The 18981-nt window shown below is 44.3% G+C and overlaps 1 protein-coding gene across 2 annotated transcripts in view; it reads right to left on the bottom strand.

The window, feature by feature from the left end:
• The window catches only part of shisa6 (shisa family member 6), an 88434-nt gene extending 72794 nt beyond the window's left edge, over positions 1-15640 (bottom strand). For both annotated transcript variants that reach the window (XM_069664393.1, XM_069664392.1), the window contains exons 1-4: positions 15577-15640; positions 14325-15224; positions 11931-12091; positions 2391-2492 (exon numbers count right to left, since the gene is read on the bottom strand). In XM_069664393.1, the coding sequence (XP_069520494.1) occupies positions 2391-2492; positions 11931-12091; positions 14325-14851 (790 nt within the window). In that variant the 5' untranslated portion in view covers positions 14852-15224; positions 15577-15640. The remainder of the gene's footprint in view (positions 1-2390; positions 2493-11930; positions 12092-14324; positions 15225-15576) is intronic.
• Between the last annotated feature and the right edge of the window lie 3341 nt (positions 15641-18981).

Genomic DNA, 18981 nt, shown 5'->3' with positions numbered 1-18981 from the left:
GAGGCTCGGTTAAACTGCTCGTTTCCCTCCACCACCCTGAAGTGATTGTACACTTGTGCACAGCTAAAGATAATACCAAGCAGCAACAATACCACAAGTCAAATCAGAGCTGTGTTTCATTGATTTTAGGCCTCAATCTGCAGTAATACCTGCCTCTGGGCACCGCACTCTCAAACAGAAGATTACAGTGCTGACGCTCGGGCACATGCTTCACACAGTTTCTCTGTAAGATTTTTGAGTGTCAGCAGCTCGCGCCAAGATCTCAATCTGCCACGTCTCGTTTGTTTTTGCAGCAGAGGAATCAAAGGCTAGCAGCTGCACAAATGTTGAATGCTAAACACGACCACATGCTGCTGCTGCTGTGGCAAACATATAGCTGCAGAAGTACAGAGAGGAAAATGCGTTTAAAAGAACCCAGATTCATAAATCTTCATCGTTGTTTCTTATTACTCATCTCGAGCAGAGATGTGTGGGAGGGGGAGGTTGTGGGGAAGGTTTATTTTTCTGGCTGCGTTTGAATGTGATTGTGAAACAGATCCCCTCTGGGGACGAAAACAAACGGAGAAAAAAGCAGAAGAAAAACAGCTAATTTCATACAAACAGAAATATACCACGGGTCCTTATTAGAAATACAAGCGGAGAGGAGTTTATATGCACATGAGCAAAAGGATGACACCTGACATCTGAGCTGATATCTGTTAAAGCATCTGCAGGTGAGGGCTGGAAGAAGTTAAAATATCATCATGCTCTTTTCTTTTATCTTAATCAATATGGTTTTTATGTTGATATAATTAATTCTGCCTGTTTGAAGAACATCCTGATTAAGACCGAGGCCTGGAGAAACCTCAAGGTTCATCAGTCAAAATTTAGTTCATGAACATGCACTAAACTCTCACACAATATTAGAGCCGGTTGTTTTCTAAAATTTTTGAGGGCTTTTTGCCTTCACGTAGAGGACAGTGATAGGGTCAGGAAGAGAGAGTGTGTGAGAGGGCAAATGCACAAGGGTCGGAGTCGAACATGGCACTGCTGCATCGAGGACTGAGCCTCTATACACGAGGCGCGTGCTGAGCTAAACGGGTGCCCCAGAGCGGTGATTTTGTAGTAAAGATCATTGAACTGTTAAATAAATGCTTAATAAAGCAGTTTTATATTAAAGATACTCGTTTCTGTGATGCTCAGGTCGCCCAGGACGTCGGGCTGCAGATGAGCTCATGCTAACATTAGAACAATGGTTTCTTGCAGCTCAGCTTGTTTTAAGGTTTCTGATGGGAGACGAATTACCTGCAGAAGACTCCTCCTCTGCAAAAAAAACAGTGTGGTGTTAAATAATGCAGTTTTCTTTATGCTCTTAGGAAGAAACAGGATGATTGTTGAGGGGGCTGCTAGGGGAGCGGCCATTAACGCCCACATTGTAGACCTGACATCCATTTTTTGTCATCAGTTCCCTCCTCTTTGGGAAGAACAGGAGTCTACTGTAACCATTGCTACACTTTTCTCTACAGATGACATCCACCTTCTTCACCTGCAGCTCAAACTGTGTGAACTCCAACCTGTACTACTTGCGAGCCAAAGAACAGCAGACTAACCGGCTATTGTTACTATCTGTGCTGCGCAAAAGACTCTTTGATCCATATCAAATTAAAACTATCATCGTTATTTATCCAGAATGGTTTCATTGCCCTGTCCTACATCAGATCACCAGCTGCCGTCGGGATGATGACTGTAAATCAGCAGGATTTGGACGCAGCAGTGGAACCAAACCAAACCTCGTTTAAATCTTTAAGGTTTTAATAAAACAGTCAGCCACGTTACAAACATTCTCCCTCCGGCACAAACACATTCAATTAAACATTGGAAAGCAGTCTCAGGTAGAGGAGCTCGCCTTGGAACACTGTGAGGTCACACACACAGGCGCACGCACACACACACACACACACACACACACACACACACACACACACACACACACACACACACACACACGGCCTGGTGTTTGGAGCCAAAATGGACGGAAATAAATCACAAGAGCTCGGCCAACATGGCTGCATACTAATCAGTGAATTACCCACGGGAAAACTCTGCCCCACAACTAATGGCTGCATGTGTGTGTGTGTGTGTGTGTGTGTGTGTGTGTATGTGTGTATGTGTGCTTGTATTTAATTGCAGCAGGCAGAGGCAGGAGGTCACGTGAATTGTTCAGGAGGGAAATTGAATCTGGAAACATTTCACCTCCGCCTTAGTCTCGTTGTTGTTGTTATAAGTGGAACATTACACGGGTCGCTTCAACATTCAGCCGGTTTACAGAACAGTGTTTGAAGATAAAAAGAGTTAATTCAGTGTCCTGTGTGACAGAAGAGAAGAAAAGACGGAAAGAAAAGGTGCTTTACCTTTGGGATGGCCTCGGCCCAGTGTCACAAAGCCCGAGGAGATGAAGTTGTGGAGGTCAGCGCCTCCACTGCTGCGGACGCTCTCCTTCCCATAGTGGAGACCTGTTCACACACACACACGCAAGCACACACACACACACACACACGCACACACACAGTTTAATTTATTATTTGGAACATCTAAAACAAATCTGAGGCTGCAGCCTTGTGAAGATCCGAAACGCACTTACAAGATATTTATAAAATGTGTCCTTCATTTATTGAAAATGAGGAGATCAGGAGCAAAATGTTTTTTTAAGATTGTTTTTTCAGCCTTTTTATGCCTTTATTGAGAGCGAGGACGGGACAGTGTCAGAAACAGGGGACGAGACAGGGGGGATGACACGCGGCAAGGGGCCGAGGGCGGGAGTCGAACATGGGGCCCCTGCAGCCTCTGCACACGGGCCGCATGCACGCAAGCTAAACCGAATGTTTGAAAACAACATCAATGTCTTATTTTTTCTTCCCTAACAGGTGGCCATAGTTTAACAAAGATAATGCCCTGTTAGGTGTTCATGACAATGTCACCACTGCTTTAGTTAACAACTCGTCAGTTGCTTAAAGGCCTTTTTATCTGCCTAAATATTTTTACATAAATATCAAAGTCTGTGCATCACTGAGAAAAGTTTGAGAACTTGTGATATAAACAAAAATCAGTGAGGTTATGGAAGCATCAGGCTGAGAGAGCAGCACGCTTTGTTGTGTGAACGAGGTGAAACTGAGATTATGTTTTGGGCCATGTTTGCCTTTTTTACAGGACAGCTGGAGAGAGACTGGAAGTATTGGGAGGAGAGAGTGGGGGAGGACATGCAGCAAAGGGCTGAGGGTGGGAGTCGAGCCTGCGGCCGCTGCAAAACTAACTAAAGCCTCTGTACACATGGTGCCTGCTCTACTGACTGAGCTAATCCAGCGCTCCATGAAAGTCATGATTTGTAACGTACTCTACATACTCTGACCGTTATTAATGTTTATTTGGATGATGTCCATGAAACACTTGAGCTGTGCTTCAGTAACAGATTTACTGTAACTCTGGAGAGAAAGCAGAATATTATGTGTAAGACCAGGCTGTTCATGAACACATCATTCTGAGATGGAATCAAAGGTTCACCACTGCAGCTGTAATTTTGGTGCTGAAGTTTGGGACACAAAAACAAGGCAACTAATCAATGGGGGCATGTGACGCTCCAAAGGGGTCACAAGACGATTACTAAAATATGAAATCAGAAAGGCAAACAAAGAATGATAAAACTGTAACGAGTGAACATTTGAATATTTGAATAGTTAAAGGGAAGATCTTCAACTTCAAACATCTACATCAGTTTGCTGGTCATGTGCAGGGCTGGGTATCAGGAATCCTGTGTTACACTGCAGTGATGTGGACTTTAATAGAGGCAAAGAGGGTCTAACAAAACATGCTATCTTGTTGCATTCTGGGAAATGTCAGATAATTTTGATTTAATATATTACCTCACAGATGTCACTACTAAATCTGCCTGTTCCATCCATTGTTGGGTTACGCTGAACTTTTTCATATCTCTAAAACCTGAATACGTTGGCAGCTGGCTGCAGGGAGATCGACAGAGAGCTGGCAGGTTCTGCTAAGAGTGTTTTAAAAACAGGATGTTCAAAATTTAAAAGCACAGAAATAAAGTTAAGCGAGGCTCCTGTGAAAATAAGAAAATACAGTTTGTGTTGTTCCGTCATGTTTTCCGGTTGTGTCTTTTTCATGGTGTTAAAATGGAAAACTTCCCTGTGGTCTGCCTCCCTCAGGCGCACACAGACGGGAAATGGTGTAAAAGTGAACCATACATACAGAAACAATGCAACAATCCTCGGGAAGAAAAGGCAATATGCTTCCACCTCCCACATTCAACAGTTACACGCGTGCACTCTGAACTCAATCATGCCCGCTCCCTCGCTGCTGTCACGGCTGCAGATAGAAAATCTGCGGGTGATTTTCCCTCCCGTCATAGCAGCAGTTCTCCGTGTGACACGCTCACACACGCTCACACGCTACTGTTGTCTTCCTTTGTCACCTCTGTCATTGGTAGGCCGCTCCACGAGCCACTGCGACAACCCTCCAATCTGAAAGACCCTTCAAAAGCAATCCCCCTCCTCTCCTCCGCTCCGCTCCCAGCTCATTAAGGTGAGGTGGCATGAAGAGCCTGCCGGGGAAGGCTACGCATTAGGAATTTATCGTCCTTGATACAAAGAAAAATCGTGACTTTCACCCCAACGAGACGGCAGCTTGCGGGTGCTCAGGATTCTTATGGTAATATTTTTTTAATCAGACTTTTCACTGGACACACACCCCTGAATGAGAGCGGGAAAATGTGAATAATAAGATAATTATATCATGAACTGAGCTGAATGTGGAGCTGTGTGGCCGGCATCAGGGAGGCTATCCGCCCCCCAAGGTCGATTACGCTTTAACCCAGCCAGGCGGGGGTAATTCACATGGTGTTCTGATTTCACAGCATTATCAGACGCCGATGTGCTGGAGTGGACATGAGCTGTGTGCATCATCTCGATAAAGTCGTTCAGCTGCGTATCTTCATTTCCTTATCCTCCTCGGTGGAGCTCCGCGCTGAGGCCTCTTTAGAAGCTTTTTAAATGCCACCCAGGCAAATACATGCCCCCTTCTCTTCACCCTGCCCTGCCACCTCATGAAACTAATGGTGCAGTGCAGGAAGTCCTGATCTTCACGGCTTCATAATTAACTGCTGCTGGAGAGAGAAGCACACACATGCTAACACACACATACACAAATGGGGGGGGGGGGGAGCAGAGGTCGAGTGTATAATGAGGGGCAATAATGAGATCCAGGGCAGGAGACAATTAGGGGGGGTCTCTCAGATGCTTTAACACAGGTGCACTCAGGAGGAGGCTCATATTAAACATGTTGATGCCGTCAGCACAGAGATGTTGATTTGAACATGTGGGTTAGGATGAGCCGACCAGTGGGGAGCCGGTGAGGTCACAGAGGAGATGTGATAGCTGCACTGTAAGGATTAATTGGAGGGAGGGGTTCGGTGTGTGTGTGTGTGTGCGTGTGTGTGTTTGTGTCTCATCCCTGCACCTTGGTCACCTTGGTGGCCCTGTGTATCAAAATATGACCCCTCTAGCATCAGCTTTGTCCGTGCAGGGCTCTGAGGTCGAGTTAGCTTAAATAAATGTACAACATCAGGATGGACTTTCAAAATAAAGCAGTCAAGTTAAGGATAATAAATGAGCAACGTCAGGGTTGACTTTCAAAATAAAGCAGTCAACTTTGGGATTGTAAGAGAGCAACATCAGGATGGACTTTCAAAATAAAGCAGTCAAGTTGAGGATAATAAATGAGCAATGTCAGCATAGACTTTCAAAATAAAATGGTATAATTGGAGGTAATAAATTGACAAAGTCACGTTGAACTTTCAAATTAAAGCAGTTAAGATAGTGGAGATAAAAAATGACAAGCATCCTTTGGAAGGACTTTCAAAATAAAGCAGTCAAGTTAAGTATAGTTCAGAAACAAAGTCTGCTTAAACTGACAAGCATTTGACACTTTTAGGCTTTTGGATGTGGAACAATAATGAGCCAAACACGTTGTTAATGTTGTAAAATATTTGGTGGAGTTAAGACACAAAACCACTCGGTGAATAAAATGACCCTGGTTTGGGTTTAAAGTTAATAAGACGATACTTATGTGAAGTAACTGACATACTTATGATATGATGACTTCTGTGACGTAACAAATATAAGTTACGTAAATAAAAAAGAAGACAACATTGACTGTTGCTAATGGACGGAAGTTAGTTTGAGCCACAACACTAAGTGAGAGGACAGAATGACACCAGAGGGGAACCTACAGCGTCGCATTGTGAAGCGTGGGGCCTCTGACCGAACTGCTGTTTGATGAGCTGGGAGACATCAGAATCTGATTATAAAAGAGCCTGCTGGGGAAAAACAAGACTAATTAAATCACTGTTTTGTTATTAAGGCAAAACTTGTTGTTTGGGTTACTCTGAGAAGCTCTCACACACACACACACACACGCAGAAAACTCTGTGCTTTAAAAATATCTGAAGGTCATGTCAGAGCTGCTAAATAGCTGGAAATGTTATTCTATCATCACGACCTCTAATTGTCCACAGCAGCTGACCTTTCAGCTCAGAGGTCGCTCATCTCAGACTGAATTAACTGAGCGGCTGGAGGCTTTCAGACCTCTGCATGAACACACACACACACACACACACACACACACACACACACATTATTCTCATTCTGCTGGTGCCGTAAACACAGACACATAACTCATAATCCTGTTTGCCTTTTCTTTCTCTGCTACATGGGAGTAACTGTTTTCTCTTTGGCTCTCTCTGCTCTACCTGAAAACTATATTTCATCATTCTGCGCATTAAGAAAATGTCAGAGAGGAAACCAAGCAACACTTTTCCAAGAACAAAAAGGAGGCAAATCTTAGCCTGTGGTGTTCAGTAAATAAATCAACTTCATGTGCAGAGAGCTGCGGGCCAACCCGCATTAGTCAGACAGGCGCTTATTGTTTACTTTAACTGAAGGCGAACTCCTGTGAAGGTGCGTCTCCGCCCTGTTCAAGGTCTGCTCGTGTTGTGGCTGTGGGGTGCTCCGTGTTTACACCCCGACCTAAAAGAGGATCTGAGCCCACAACAATGCAGAGTGGATGTGAATAAATATAGCAGCACTCACGCTGGTATCATATTATGCTGTCTGTTCTGTTTCTGCTCAGGGCCCTGCTTTTTTAAAGGAATACATCGCTCTGAAAATGCAGGGATGTTCTGCAATGCAGCGGGGCTGGGGAGCCGTAAACCACACGTAATTTAACTACTAGTTTAACTAGCTCTTGCAAGAGCTTTATAGGTGTTCAACTACACTTATTTCTGCACTAATTCAAGTAGTTGAATTTTTTTTTCACTACTGAAACTGCAAACAACGACAGCATCATCGTGCATAAAGATTTGTTCAAATCAGATAATAAAATGTCCAAATTAGTTTACAGCAGAAACGTAACATTTCTTGCATTTTATGGTGTTAGTTTTGTGTCTTTATTATGCATCAGAAAAGGTTTGAAAGCAAAACTTGATCTGCAGGTTTTGAAACTTGAAACCTCACTGCAATCAAAAACTTTGCCTATAATAAGGGCGAAAAGTTTCTATAAGGATTTGTATTAAAAAAGTAAAAAACCAAACGTTTACAATGTCCTGTCATCTTTTTAACCATCTGATGACAAACACGTCAGAGACACGTTACGAACACATGGAGATCAATAAAAGACAACTGAGGATATTTTTTAGACTCAGAACGGTTAAAACAACGAGGGAAACTGCAGCATGTTGCAAACAGGAGACGGACCTCGAAACGGTTTAATGCTGTGTGACATCACTTAACAACCAGGCATGAACAGTGGATGTTGCCGAGCCGTCACTCCGATCAAGACCGGCTAATAGAGACGTTTCTTACATCTTTCAGCCCGTCCACGAGATCCAGCGGAACGGCAATCGAAACTTTTGGAAATGCATTAATACTTATTTAATTACAAATGTATTATATTTGCAATAAAACTTGTTTTTGATTGAAGTGTTACGTCTGTTTGATTGCATAATGAAGACAAAATTAACTTCATACATTTGCCCTTGTGAAAGTCATTCAGGACAGGCTCAGGTATCAGAGATATTCGAGGAAGCTGGGTTATCAGATCGCCTGGTGATTTATTTGCTGGTAGATTTTTAGTGGTTTGAATTTTTAAACTTAAAGATACAATCTCGAAGATTGTACTCTTGAGCGCCTCCCACTGGTCACTTTCCTTTTCAGACTGTTTGCTTCATCTGAGCGTCAAGTTTGTTTCTTTTTCTTTGGATTTTCACTTATTGTTGAAGTGGTATCTGTAGTCATTCATCTTTTCTCTTTTCTCATAAAACTACGACGAGTACCCGAATACACTTTACAGCTTGACGTAAGCCTCCCGTAGTTGAGTGTTAAAATGTCAGCAACAGTTGCAGTTGCATCATTATGTCTATTTACTTTGTTACAGTCAGAAAGTCATTGCTTTTAAAGTCATTATGAGAACTGTAACGATATTATTAAGTACTCATATCGGTATCAGCAAGTACCCAAATGTAAGTACTTGAACGTGGTCTGAAAAGAAGTGATCCCTAATTTATTTAAATGAAAACGTTTGAGATTGTAACTTTAACTTGAATATATTCAGTGTCATAAATGTTGATTATTTCTGTTGTCTTTGTAAATCTTCAGTGAGGTTTGTGCACTCCTGCAGGTGGCTGACAGATGGATATATACAAAAATAAAGACATTCACAATGATGAGTGGAGATTTTATCCTGTTGTTTTATATGTGACCTGTGTGCTAGTGGGCACTTATGCAATCAACTTGATTCAGTGGAATTTTTTGTTGGTATATTTTGTTATAATTTCTTCGCACATGGAGTCTGTCAGTTTAATAATAATTCTTAGATAGGTATTTTGAACTTCTTTTTCTATGTACAAACCTTTATCTAAGTAAACTAGATTTTCCCCCTCACGTAGCCTCGCTGAAGTTAAACCACATCCAGCGTGGAGTAGCTGCTAGCTTCCCCAACACGTAGTGCAGCAGAGAACCATCTCATCACAGGTCTGCAATGTGAAAAATAAATCGGCGTGTATTTTTAGATGAAACCAACACGGGGGTGAGGAAGTGATTACTGCTGAGAGAAATTGGGCATCATCACGCGCTGAGCATCAAAGGACTGAAGCTGCTCCCGCTCTCCACACAAGTTGATGGGATCCTCTCGGGCTCTTTAGCCACTCGCTTTATGAGGTCTCCCCCCCTCATTTAAAAGTGTCTCAAAAAGCCTCTGGATGTGGAGAGCCATTCTCAGCAGAGCCGACTCCAGCAGAGGACCCTTTTCTTAAGAGGCCTGCCCCCCCCCACAAACACACACACACGCTGCCAAACGCCCATTTAGGCGCACATGAATATGCATTTTCTCTGAGAGCGAGCGGGCTCCCTCTCCACGGCACCTTAGAGTGGAGCTCCCAATTTACATGCACAAATTAACCACGCTCTGCCCGGGCTGTCACTGCCTTTCATGTCCAACCCCGTTAGGACTGCTCTGGTCCCTGATGAGGAGGGAGAGCTCGGCTGGGGTAGATTGAGCTGCGACGGCCTGAGTTGAAGTGATTGTGTGCAAGCAGACTAAATAGTCGCAGCCAAGCAGAGAGGCCCGACCTGTACTGAGTGTACATGGATGCAGGTCGCAGCGACGCCCGCCTAGTGACCATTAGGACGGGACTAAAGAGCCTCAGTGTGAGCGAGTCTGAACTGCACAACGACGTGGCAGAAAGAGGCCAAGTTTACACGACACACCGGAGCCTGTAAACCCAAATAAAGCTGGAAGTTTGCACAATCTATTATTAAGAGACAAAGATGCAAAAGTATTTCTGCTGTCTCGCAGCTCAAATGAAGCGGAACAACGACATGCAGTGCATCGGGTGCTGTGATGTTGGGCTGTCAGGACTTGGGGAACGCAGCTGCAGGTCTGTCAGAACCTGTGAAGGCTGGATAAGCCCTCGGACACACACACGTACCTGTCTGCCCACTCACTGAGAAGGTACCTGGAGCGTTTGGTCCTGTCTTACATCCTGTGACGTTCTGTTACTGTACTGCAGCCTGCTGCCCCGAGGCCACGCAAACATGTATGGACCCTCTCATTAATAATTGTAAATATATTTACAGGATGTTATCTGATGGCTCGCTGCTGATTAATCAAATGCGGAGCTGGAGTGGGCAACATGTTATTTAATGTTGGAAGATCCCCTCATGGAGCACATGTGGCTCCCTGCCAGAATAAATGCTTTCAGGTGAATGTTCCTACACATCTGAACACGAGTCATGTGCAGGAATCTAAAGAAGCATATGTGGGTTTAAGTTAAGAGAGTTTTCATTTGGCTGTGCTGTGATATTACAACAACAGCAAAGTTTCAGGAGCAGGACAACGCCTCTTATGCGCCTCTTCCAGCCTTCCCATGATTTCAAACCTACCCCTCTCCTCCTCTTTCGCTCTTGCGTTCCGCCATGTCCTAAATCTGTAGCACTCCGAGGTGGTTCGTCATGCTCGGGTGCTACGGCGGATGCGCAGAGATGCTTCCCCAAAACGCTGACCGCAAAAACTTTGACCTCTCCACGTCAAAGCATCATCATCAATCTCATTAATCAATAAATTGTTAAATCGTGTCCTGTTGATGGTGTGTTCCTTGCTAGTGAACGAGAGGTAGTACAATGTAACATGATTACCCTGTTTCTACTATCTACTGATGCTGACACAGCTGCAGTTTGTGGTCTTAAGGTGTGAGAGGAACCTGATCAGGTAGTTTGGGTCTAAAGCTTTCACCAAAGTGCCAACAAACTTTTCTTAAAGGGGAAGTTTGCTTATGTTCAGCCTCATTCCCATCTATCCCAGTTAGGTATAAGGTGTATAAACCAGGTAATATCTGTAGCTGCATAATCTGTTGTTCTTCCAGCTCCATGTGTCCCGGAGGAACTGTGGACTATTTCAGCTTCTCGTCTCAGCCTTCACTTGTAAAACAAACTAGCTTCTAAACGACATTATGGACGGAGGAAATGGAATCCAAATAGATGTGCAGAGGATGTTACGGACGAAATATATGCAGCCATATTTATTATGCAATGCATCCTGGTACATGTAGGCACTGCAGGCAAAGCTCCACAAACAGAAGAACTCAGCTCCGTCGTGATTGGACATCCACAGGAAACGAAGCAATCAGAAAGGTTGAAGCTGATCATTGTTTTAGTCAAAGGCTGCAGGACCACTCCAAGAAGTAGTTTTTCAAGAAGAAGCAATGTCTAACAGCACACATATCATCATTTTGGTGCTTTAACAGCTGCAAAATTCAACATCTTCAGCTTTAGACTTCATGTATTTCCTCTGTATTCTCCCCCCGAGCGTCTCTCCACCTGATAACACCGGCTTCACTGAAGCACCTGCAGACGTACACTGTTTTTCCCGCACAGTTTCTCCCATACTACCAATTGATGCTCCCTGTCTGTTCTCTGAATTGTGGGGTTAAATCACGCTGTGTGTGATTCACCCAGCGAGTGACTGAGAGGTCATCACTTCCAGCCTGTCAGACTCTGTAGGGCTGCGCTACCTCCCAGCCTGTAATTATCTCCACTAGCAGGCCTCTGTTTCCCTCTGTCGCGCTCTGCCTGCACTCTAACACACAAATCGGATGATTACTGGATGTTAACATTGGAGATTACACTGCTGAAAGGGTGAGCACAGCGGGGGGTATTTGGAGGGGGACGCAGAATATTGAATAGAAACAAAGAATATATCGCAAAAGCTTCACAAAGGCAGCCTGACAGAGACGTGGGGGACGGATTCAGCTCCTGAAATCTGCCTTCAAACTCTATTCGAGCAGCACCATGACACATAAACTGGAGCAGTGAGAGGAGAGCTCTTACCGTGGTTGGATTTGGAGGTGTGAACCGGGGTGTAGTGGTTCTTGGATGAGGTTCTGACTGGTGTGTTGTCTTTGGGTGAGCCGTTCATCGCTGCAAAGTTCTCACAGTCGTATTGCGATATGGGGATGGGCCCCTGCTGCCTCAGGATGTCTGCAAGGGCCCTGAAACCAAACATATAAGACAACCAGACTGTTAGTTAAGCACCAATAAGATGTTCCTCCCCCCATGCACTTTCTCTCTGCGAGTGCAGCTGAAGTGAGTGAAAAAAGAAGTGCTAGCTCGTCTGTTCTCCGCAGCAGAATGGCTGCTAAGTGTTGTGCTATTATGAGTAATTCAGCGCTGCTCTGTTTCTTCTTGTTTTTTTAACGTGTGGGAACATGATGAATGTTCATTTGCAAGAGAAACAACATTGGATGTGTGAGAGTATCTCTCTCGTCTAATTGGGTTGAATTTGAATGTTTTTTTTCAGACCGCACCAGGTGCATATGGAGGATGGAGCCCTCGAGGGGGGAGAGGGGGGAGGAGAGGGAGAAGCAATCACGATGAAAGAAAGTTCAAAAAGTGTTTGTTTGAAAAAGGAAATTACTTTTGCAGCGCTGCAGCAGCTCAAAGCTTTTTCAGTTACAAATGTATCAGAGATGTAACCTTTGCTTTTAAATTAATATTTTAGCCTCCCCCCATCCTCCCCCATCCCCCCTTCTTCCTGTTACTTATTGAATGTGCAGCGGAGCATGCATGTCACCCGACCTTGATACAGCCCCAACGTTAACACCATCCATTATTCACGGTCTTAAGATTGCTCGAGTGTTGAATTATGCATCCAATAAGAAAAGCTACTCAATCTTGAGGAAATAATGTGTGTCAGCGTTTGTTAACTGATGTGGGAACAGTTACAACATGTGGCCCACTCATGTATGAGCGCGCTCAGATGGAGACGCCTCAGGAGGAGGCCGAGCCAGCTGAGGAGGTGAGACGCAGACGTTCGGCACCTCTGGTAAACATTCGGGCAGAACCCCCACCTGAACCAGCAGACAGGCTGTGCTGATGTGCTGAGGGCGGGTCGTTGGGGCAAAGGATTGTGGGTAGGTTGTGAATAACATGTTTGGCAGCTGACTTGGCTGCCTCATGAGCCAAATATCTGGGTGACAGTGAGACGCAAACACTCCTTTTTCTCCTGAAAGCGCCACAATAGAGTGGGTCGATATAAAAATGACATTTATGTTATGGAAAGGATTACTGAGTTCATTCAGCTCGGGACCAAGTGGGTCAAATATCGAACAGATTTTGTGGAGGTATCCAATGAATCACCCTGTAATTCTGTCTTATTTTAGCAGACCGCATTGATTTTTGTTGTATTTTCTCTTTGCTCTCCTCATGACAGACAGTTCAATACTCTTGTGCTCACACATTACCGCTCCCAAAGATCTATTTAGTTCTTAAATCTGAAAAATCTGAGGGCAGCAGAGGAAAGGCTGCTTTTGTCCTGATGTATGTTTTACAATATAAACAAACATCATTTTTCCTGCAGCTTCATGGACAAAGAGAAAGATTTCATCTGCAATATAAACTCAAAAACATCCAATATGAGTGCTGGACATCACTCCCCCCCCCCCCCACACACACACACTTGCCGAGCAGTACAATCACTCTAACAGTTCTCAACTCCTCCGTAATTATTTTAGGCTGTGGGATTTAACATCTGCTGCAGATCTGATGGAATCTGATCTGAAAAGTGCTCATCAGTTTTAGGCTCCAGATAAAGATCTGCTAATTAATTTAACACACTGAAAGTCTGATTTTCACGTCGTTAAAGGCCTGTGAATCAGCAGGAATCTAACAATACACTACGGACCACGATACAGGGGCGACCAATATATCACATGTAATTAAGCAAAACTGTTACAGAACATCATGTGCACAACGTCTGAGTAACAATGTACTCTGCGTGCAGTCAGAACAGTGAGACGTGCGTTCGTCATTATCACAGGCTCTGTAACATCACAGCATTTTGTGCAGTCCGAGCAAAGGACGAAACATTGTTAAAATCTTTGCATTTAAACTATCAGTTAGACCCGATACAGATTTCATCATTCAGATAATCAATATGGAAGAAATAATATTGTGATGCTCCAGTCAGACGATATTTTCATGTAGTACATTATCTCTCAAACAGGGGAAAGAAAACACAAGAAGATTGAAGAAATGTTACAAACTGCATCGTGTTAAATTTATTTGTTGTTGTTATTTGAGTGTTGACCTTTGACCCCTGTCTGCAGAGGGGGCTATATGTCTATCAAGTCCACATACATCTAATGATGAGCTCTAAGTCTCTGCTTGTGCTCTATTTTACAAAGAGGAGAACATATGTTCTGTATGTGACGCTCACGCGCTCACCTGTGTATGTTCATCTCCTGCGGCGGCTCCGTAGCTTTATCATACGCCACTTTGACCGACACTCCGAGCACTATGATGAAGGCTATGATTCCACAGGTGATGTAGACCGCCGTGTTGGTCTGGTCCATGCTGGGATCGTACGTCTCCCCGGTCGGGATGGGGGACGGGGCGGCCGTCTGCACCCACACCGGGGTCTGGTAGTTCTTGCAGGCTTTCTGGTCCAGCCGGTCCTTCTTGTACTCGCAGCAGAAGCGCAGGTAGCACGTGCCGCAGCAGTACCGGTGGTCCGTGTTGTTGCACTCGAACATTTTGTCATACTGCCCGCTCACATCGTAGTAGCCCAGGCAGGTGTCGTGGTCCCTGACGGGCGCCGGCTGCGGGGTCTTTTGCGGGACCACCGTGGGGACCGCAGTGGCTTTGGGAACCTTCCGGGCCGCCTGTTTGGGCTTCTTACCGCCTGAAGCGGCGCTCAGCACGCTCAGAGGGTCCAGGTATATCAGCAGCAACAAAAGGTGCCTTATCCCCATGGTAGTGTGAGAACTCTTTAAGCTTTATGTTTTGGCAAAGACGCTTCAACTCTGTTCAGACATGCGACGGTTTAGTCTTTAAGTTTCGACACCGACTCTTCCCCTGCTCGCTCGGTCTCCTGCGCCGCCGTCATGCTCAAAACAACTCTGTGCTCACTGCTGTCAAGGGCATTTCTTTATACTAGAGCCCATCGCGACCCATCCGGGAGCAGAGGCAGGAGAGCACCATGTCCCGGCCGGGAAGGTGGCTGATGGGTGCCCGGTCTCTGCGCGCTCTCCCTCGGATGCGCGGAGGATGAGAGCCGCGGTGCGTCGCTGTCCAAGGTGCTGAATCCTGTAGACCCAGTCAGTTCTGCTCCAGTCCGAGTGCGTGCTGGACAAACACATAAAGCAAGAGGGCTCATTAGATATTATCCTCACGTCATAGTCACGTCATTAATTCATTAGCAGCCTTCAGATAACTTGACAGATTTTGGTCCTGTTTGAAGTCATTCCTGCAGTTTGCACGACGCATTCAAGTTGGTAACATGACACCCACACAGCAGCAATATCTGCCACATGAATATACTGTATAAGCATTACAGCCTAGCTAGGGGTATTCAGCTCACTGTAGAAAGAGGACAATTTCTGTTAATGTTTGCAAATAAATTTCAAATCCAAATGTATCCTATATCTGTTTTTTGCTCCACAGATTTAAAGGGTGGGAGTGTGAAAAGCCAGCCTACCTCAGTTCGGATCCCCGCTGGGGAGTTGCTCTCCGTCTGGGTCTCAGAAAGTGAGGAGCTCGGAACCCCTCTCCCTCTCTCTCTCTCTCCTCCGCTCTCTCTCTCTCTCTCTGCTTCTTCTCTCCTCCTTCTCGGCTTTCTCCCTCCCTCTGTCTCTTACATCACTTCAGTGCTGGCGTCAGAACTCAGCCAAGTATCGGCAAATTGCAGCCCCCTCCTCTTCCTCCTCCTCCTCCATGCAAGCAGGAAAGCGAGCCTGGTTACTGGCATTAACACTTTTAAATTAAAAGGCTGCACAGACTACTGTCCTACAGAACACCTACAGACTGTTTTATTCACATTCCTGCTTCCATACAGCTGTGTGTTATCACACCTGTAAACAAGCAGCATAAAACAGTAATTGGCTGTCCTCTCTCTCTCTCTTGTTATTCCAGATAAAGTCGTTCATATCGGTCTGTAGCAGAGCCATGACACCTTAGGGATTATGGGAACTAAATTAGCAGTGAAGTGTGTTGCAATAATGCTGCTCTGAAAGAACCACAGCTGCATAAAACACTCCTACACACAGTGTTGTTCATGGTTAAATGAAGCCTAATTAAAACAACATTTATGTTTCTGTCTTTTCACATAATGAACACCTTTAACCAGGTGGAAGGAGCACACCAGCAGGTATATAAAGCTCAGTTATCACTTGGTTTAAGGGCAGTGAGCTGTATTGCACAGCATATTTGCAACTCCACACTTTTCTATCACAAAGAGCCGAGGGTGTCTCGACATCAGCAGCTCCACAGAGGTGAGGAAGCTGCAGGCTGAGAGCGGGACCTTAAATCGCAGCTCTCTGCCTCGGTTGGGAACGCATGCAACGTGATGAGAATACACAGCTCTTTGTTCCTGCAGACAGCGGGCTGTAATGATGTGGGCCGGAGAGCAGAAGTGAAGATCAGAGGAGAGAGGAGAGTGTCACAGGAGCCCGGAGGGACAGAATGAAAGGGACTATTGGAGGAATTCATTTTCTCTTTATTCACACACAGTAAACATGTGACTTGTTTTTATTTGGAAACTCATTAGCCACTTGTAAGGTAGCAACCTCTCTGCCTGAGCCGTCACAAGTACACCTTACATCATAGAGCTCATGGTTAATATTTATCATCAGTCACATCTTGTAGTGAAACATGTCCTGTTTGGAGAAGGGCTGCTCATTTGTGGAGTCAGGAATTTCTTTATACTCTTCGTCCCCTCTTTGTCTCTTTGTAGATCACAGCAGATTGCTTTGCATTAGATTGTGAGACAGGAAGTGAAAAACAAACTCTTGATGACAAAATAATGGTCATTGCTATTATATGAAAAATACGGAAGCCCTAAGCAGACACACATCACTATAATTTCTTTACTCTGTCTTCCTGTGTTAATCATTTCTGGTAGTTGTCTCGAGATCTCGACTTATTGATCTCGAGACAACAACTGCGCACCAGCATAAAGTCAGATGATCATAACTTGTATCCCCAGAGCGGCAAAAGCACAAAACAAACATAGAAACAGGCTTAACTGACCTCATCAGTGTGGGCGATGGCAGCGTGACATGTCCAGCTCTCTAGATCGACAGAAAATGATCCTGTTATCACGAGAAACCAGCTTTGTTATCTCGAGATAACGAGATAATAAGTCGACATCTCGAGAAAACAGCTGGAAGTTACTTGACATCAAGGGAAAACTGAGTAAATGAAATGTATGGATGTATGTCTGCTTAGGGCTTCTGTAGAAAATGTATAGTTTAATTAAATATTTCTAACCGCCCCGTCTCTAACAAAGACCGCCCTGCAGTCAGACGATGTAGAACTTCTTCTAAGGTCAGAGTGAGATCTGTGGCTTTAATTGACCGGAGTGCTGAACACTGACCATGAATGTTTATTGTCCACTAAAAGTTCTTGTTTTTGCCACTGACAGACTCAGATTGTTCCTCCAGGTGTCCGACAACATCACGGAAATGATCCCTACAAAGATCGTCCTTCTTTTAAAGAGTAAGATCCTTTTTGTGTAACCAGAAACAGTGACACTTCTAGGTAAGAGATTAAACGCATGTAAATATGTTAGGTCTACTTAGTCATACTACTCGTTTGTTCCCTGTGGTCTTAACCGCCTCCTCTAGTTAATTTTGGGCTCATGAAAGAAAGTCTGCAGCACAGCCTGTTGATCAGAGGGGGGGACATCCTCCAACGTGGTAACACAGCGCTGTGTAGTGTCTGAGGTATGATCCCTGGTCATCGCTGGCAGGAGCTACTTACTGGACCGATTCCAAAACTTTTTGTTCCTATGATTCATTTCCACACACAAATTTGTACAAATATGAAAAATACCATCTTACTTACTACCGGCCGTAATTTAAACTTATTGCATTGTGAAAATAAACATTACATCAACCTTTTAATAACAGTTTAGAAGCGCAGAAAGACGAGAGAGAAGCAAAAATCTGGTTCTCCAATTTAAATTTTCAAACACACAAAAAATAGTGTTTTTTTTTTTAATGAAATACATTTTGTCTTCACATCCTGACAGCATCAATAAATCAAACACTCTAACAAAGACAGGAAAGATGTCAGGCCTGTAATAAGTTAGTTCAATCATTTAATCTGGATGGGTGACCTCTCTCTCTCTCTCTCAGCACTCTGCCTGTTCACTCATTGCATATGAGTCTTAATCTAGTGAGCTAGATGACTTTTTTTACCTTATTTTTTGGCCATTTTTGCATTTCTTTAAAGGACAGTTGAAGGGAGACAGAGAATATTGGGAGAAGAAAGAAGGTGATGACATGCAGCAAAGGGCTGAGGGTGGGAGTCGAGCCTGCAGCCGCTGCATCATGGCCTGTAGCCTCTGTACCTGGGGTGCCTGCTCTACCAACTGAGCTAAACCAGCACCCACAGAAATGCAGTTTTATACAGTTTCTCCTAATGATCCATGTTTACAAATGTTTCACAGATTCATAAAACTTAGAACAATGACCCTGACAAACATGTCCTTCAGTCATGAACTAATGGTTAAAGTTAGAATAGAACGACTGAAGAGTGCAGAAGCTGAAGAACGCACAAACATTTACCTTTTCTCAAACAAACAGACAAAAGTTAACAGACAGAAAAGGGAGAACGATCAGGAGTGACTTGCAGACATTGGCCTGCAAAGAAGGGAGAAGAAGTAAAGCAGAATAAGCGGTGGATGTTCTGCACAGTGAGCTGAACACTCAGGGTAAGCTCTTTATCATTAAAGCTGCACTAATTAATATTTTTATTCAATAACTTTGCGTCATGTGAAATGAGTCACCTAACTCTGTGCTTCCTCTCACCTACAGAACATTTTACACTGTTTTAACTCATTATTTTGTTTTTTCAGCCTCTCATTAACTCTGTGCAGCGC

Source organism: Semicossyphus pulcher, unplaced genomic scaffold (assembly GCF_022749685.1).
Source record: "Semicossyphus pulcher isolate SPU_LCO1_2020_fin unplaced genomic scaffold, fSemPul1.0.p SCAF_16, whole genome shotgun sequence".
Classification (NCBI taxonomy): domain Eukaryota; kingdom Metazoa; phylum Chordata; class Actinopteri; order Labriformes; family Labridae; genus Semicossyphus; species Semicossyphus pulcher.
This window is presented reverse-complemented; position numbering and strand designations above follow the sequence as displayed.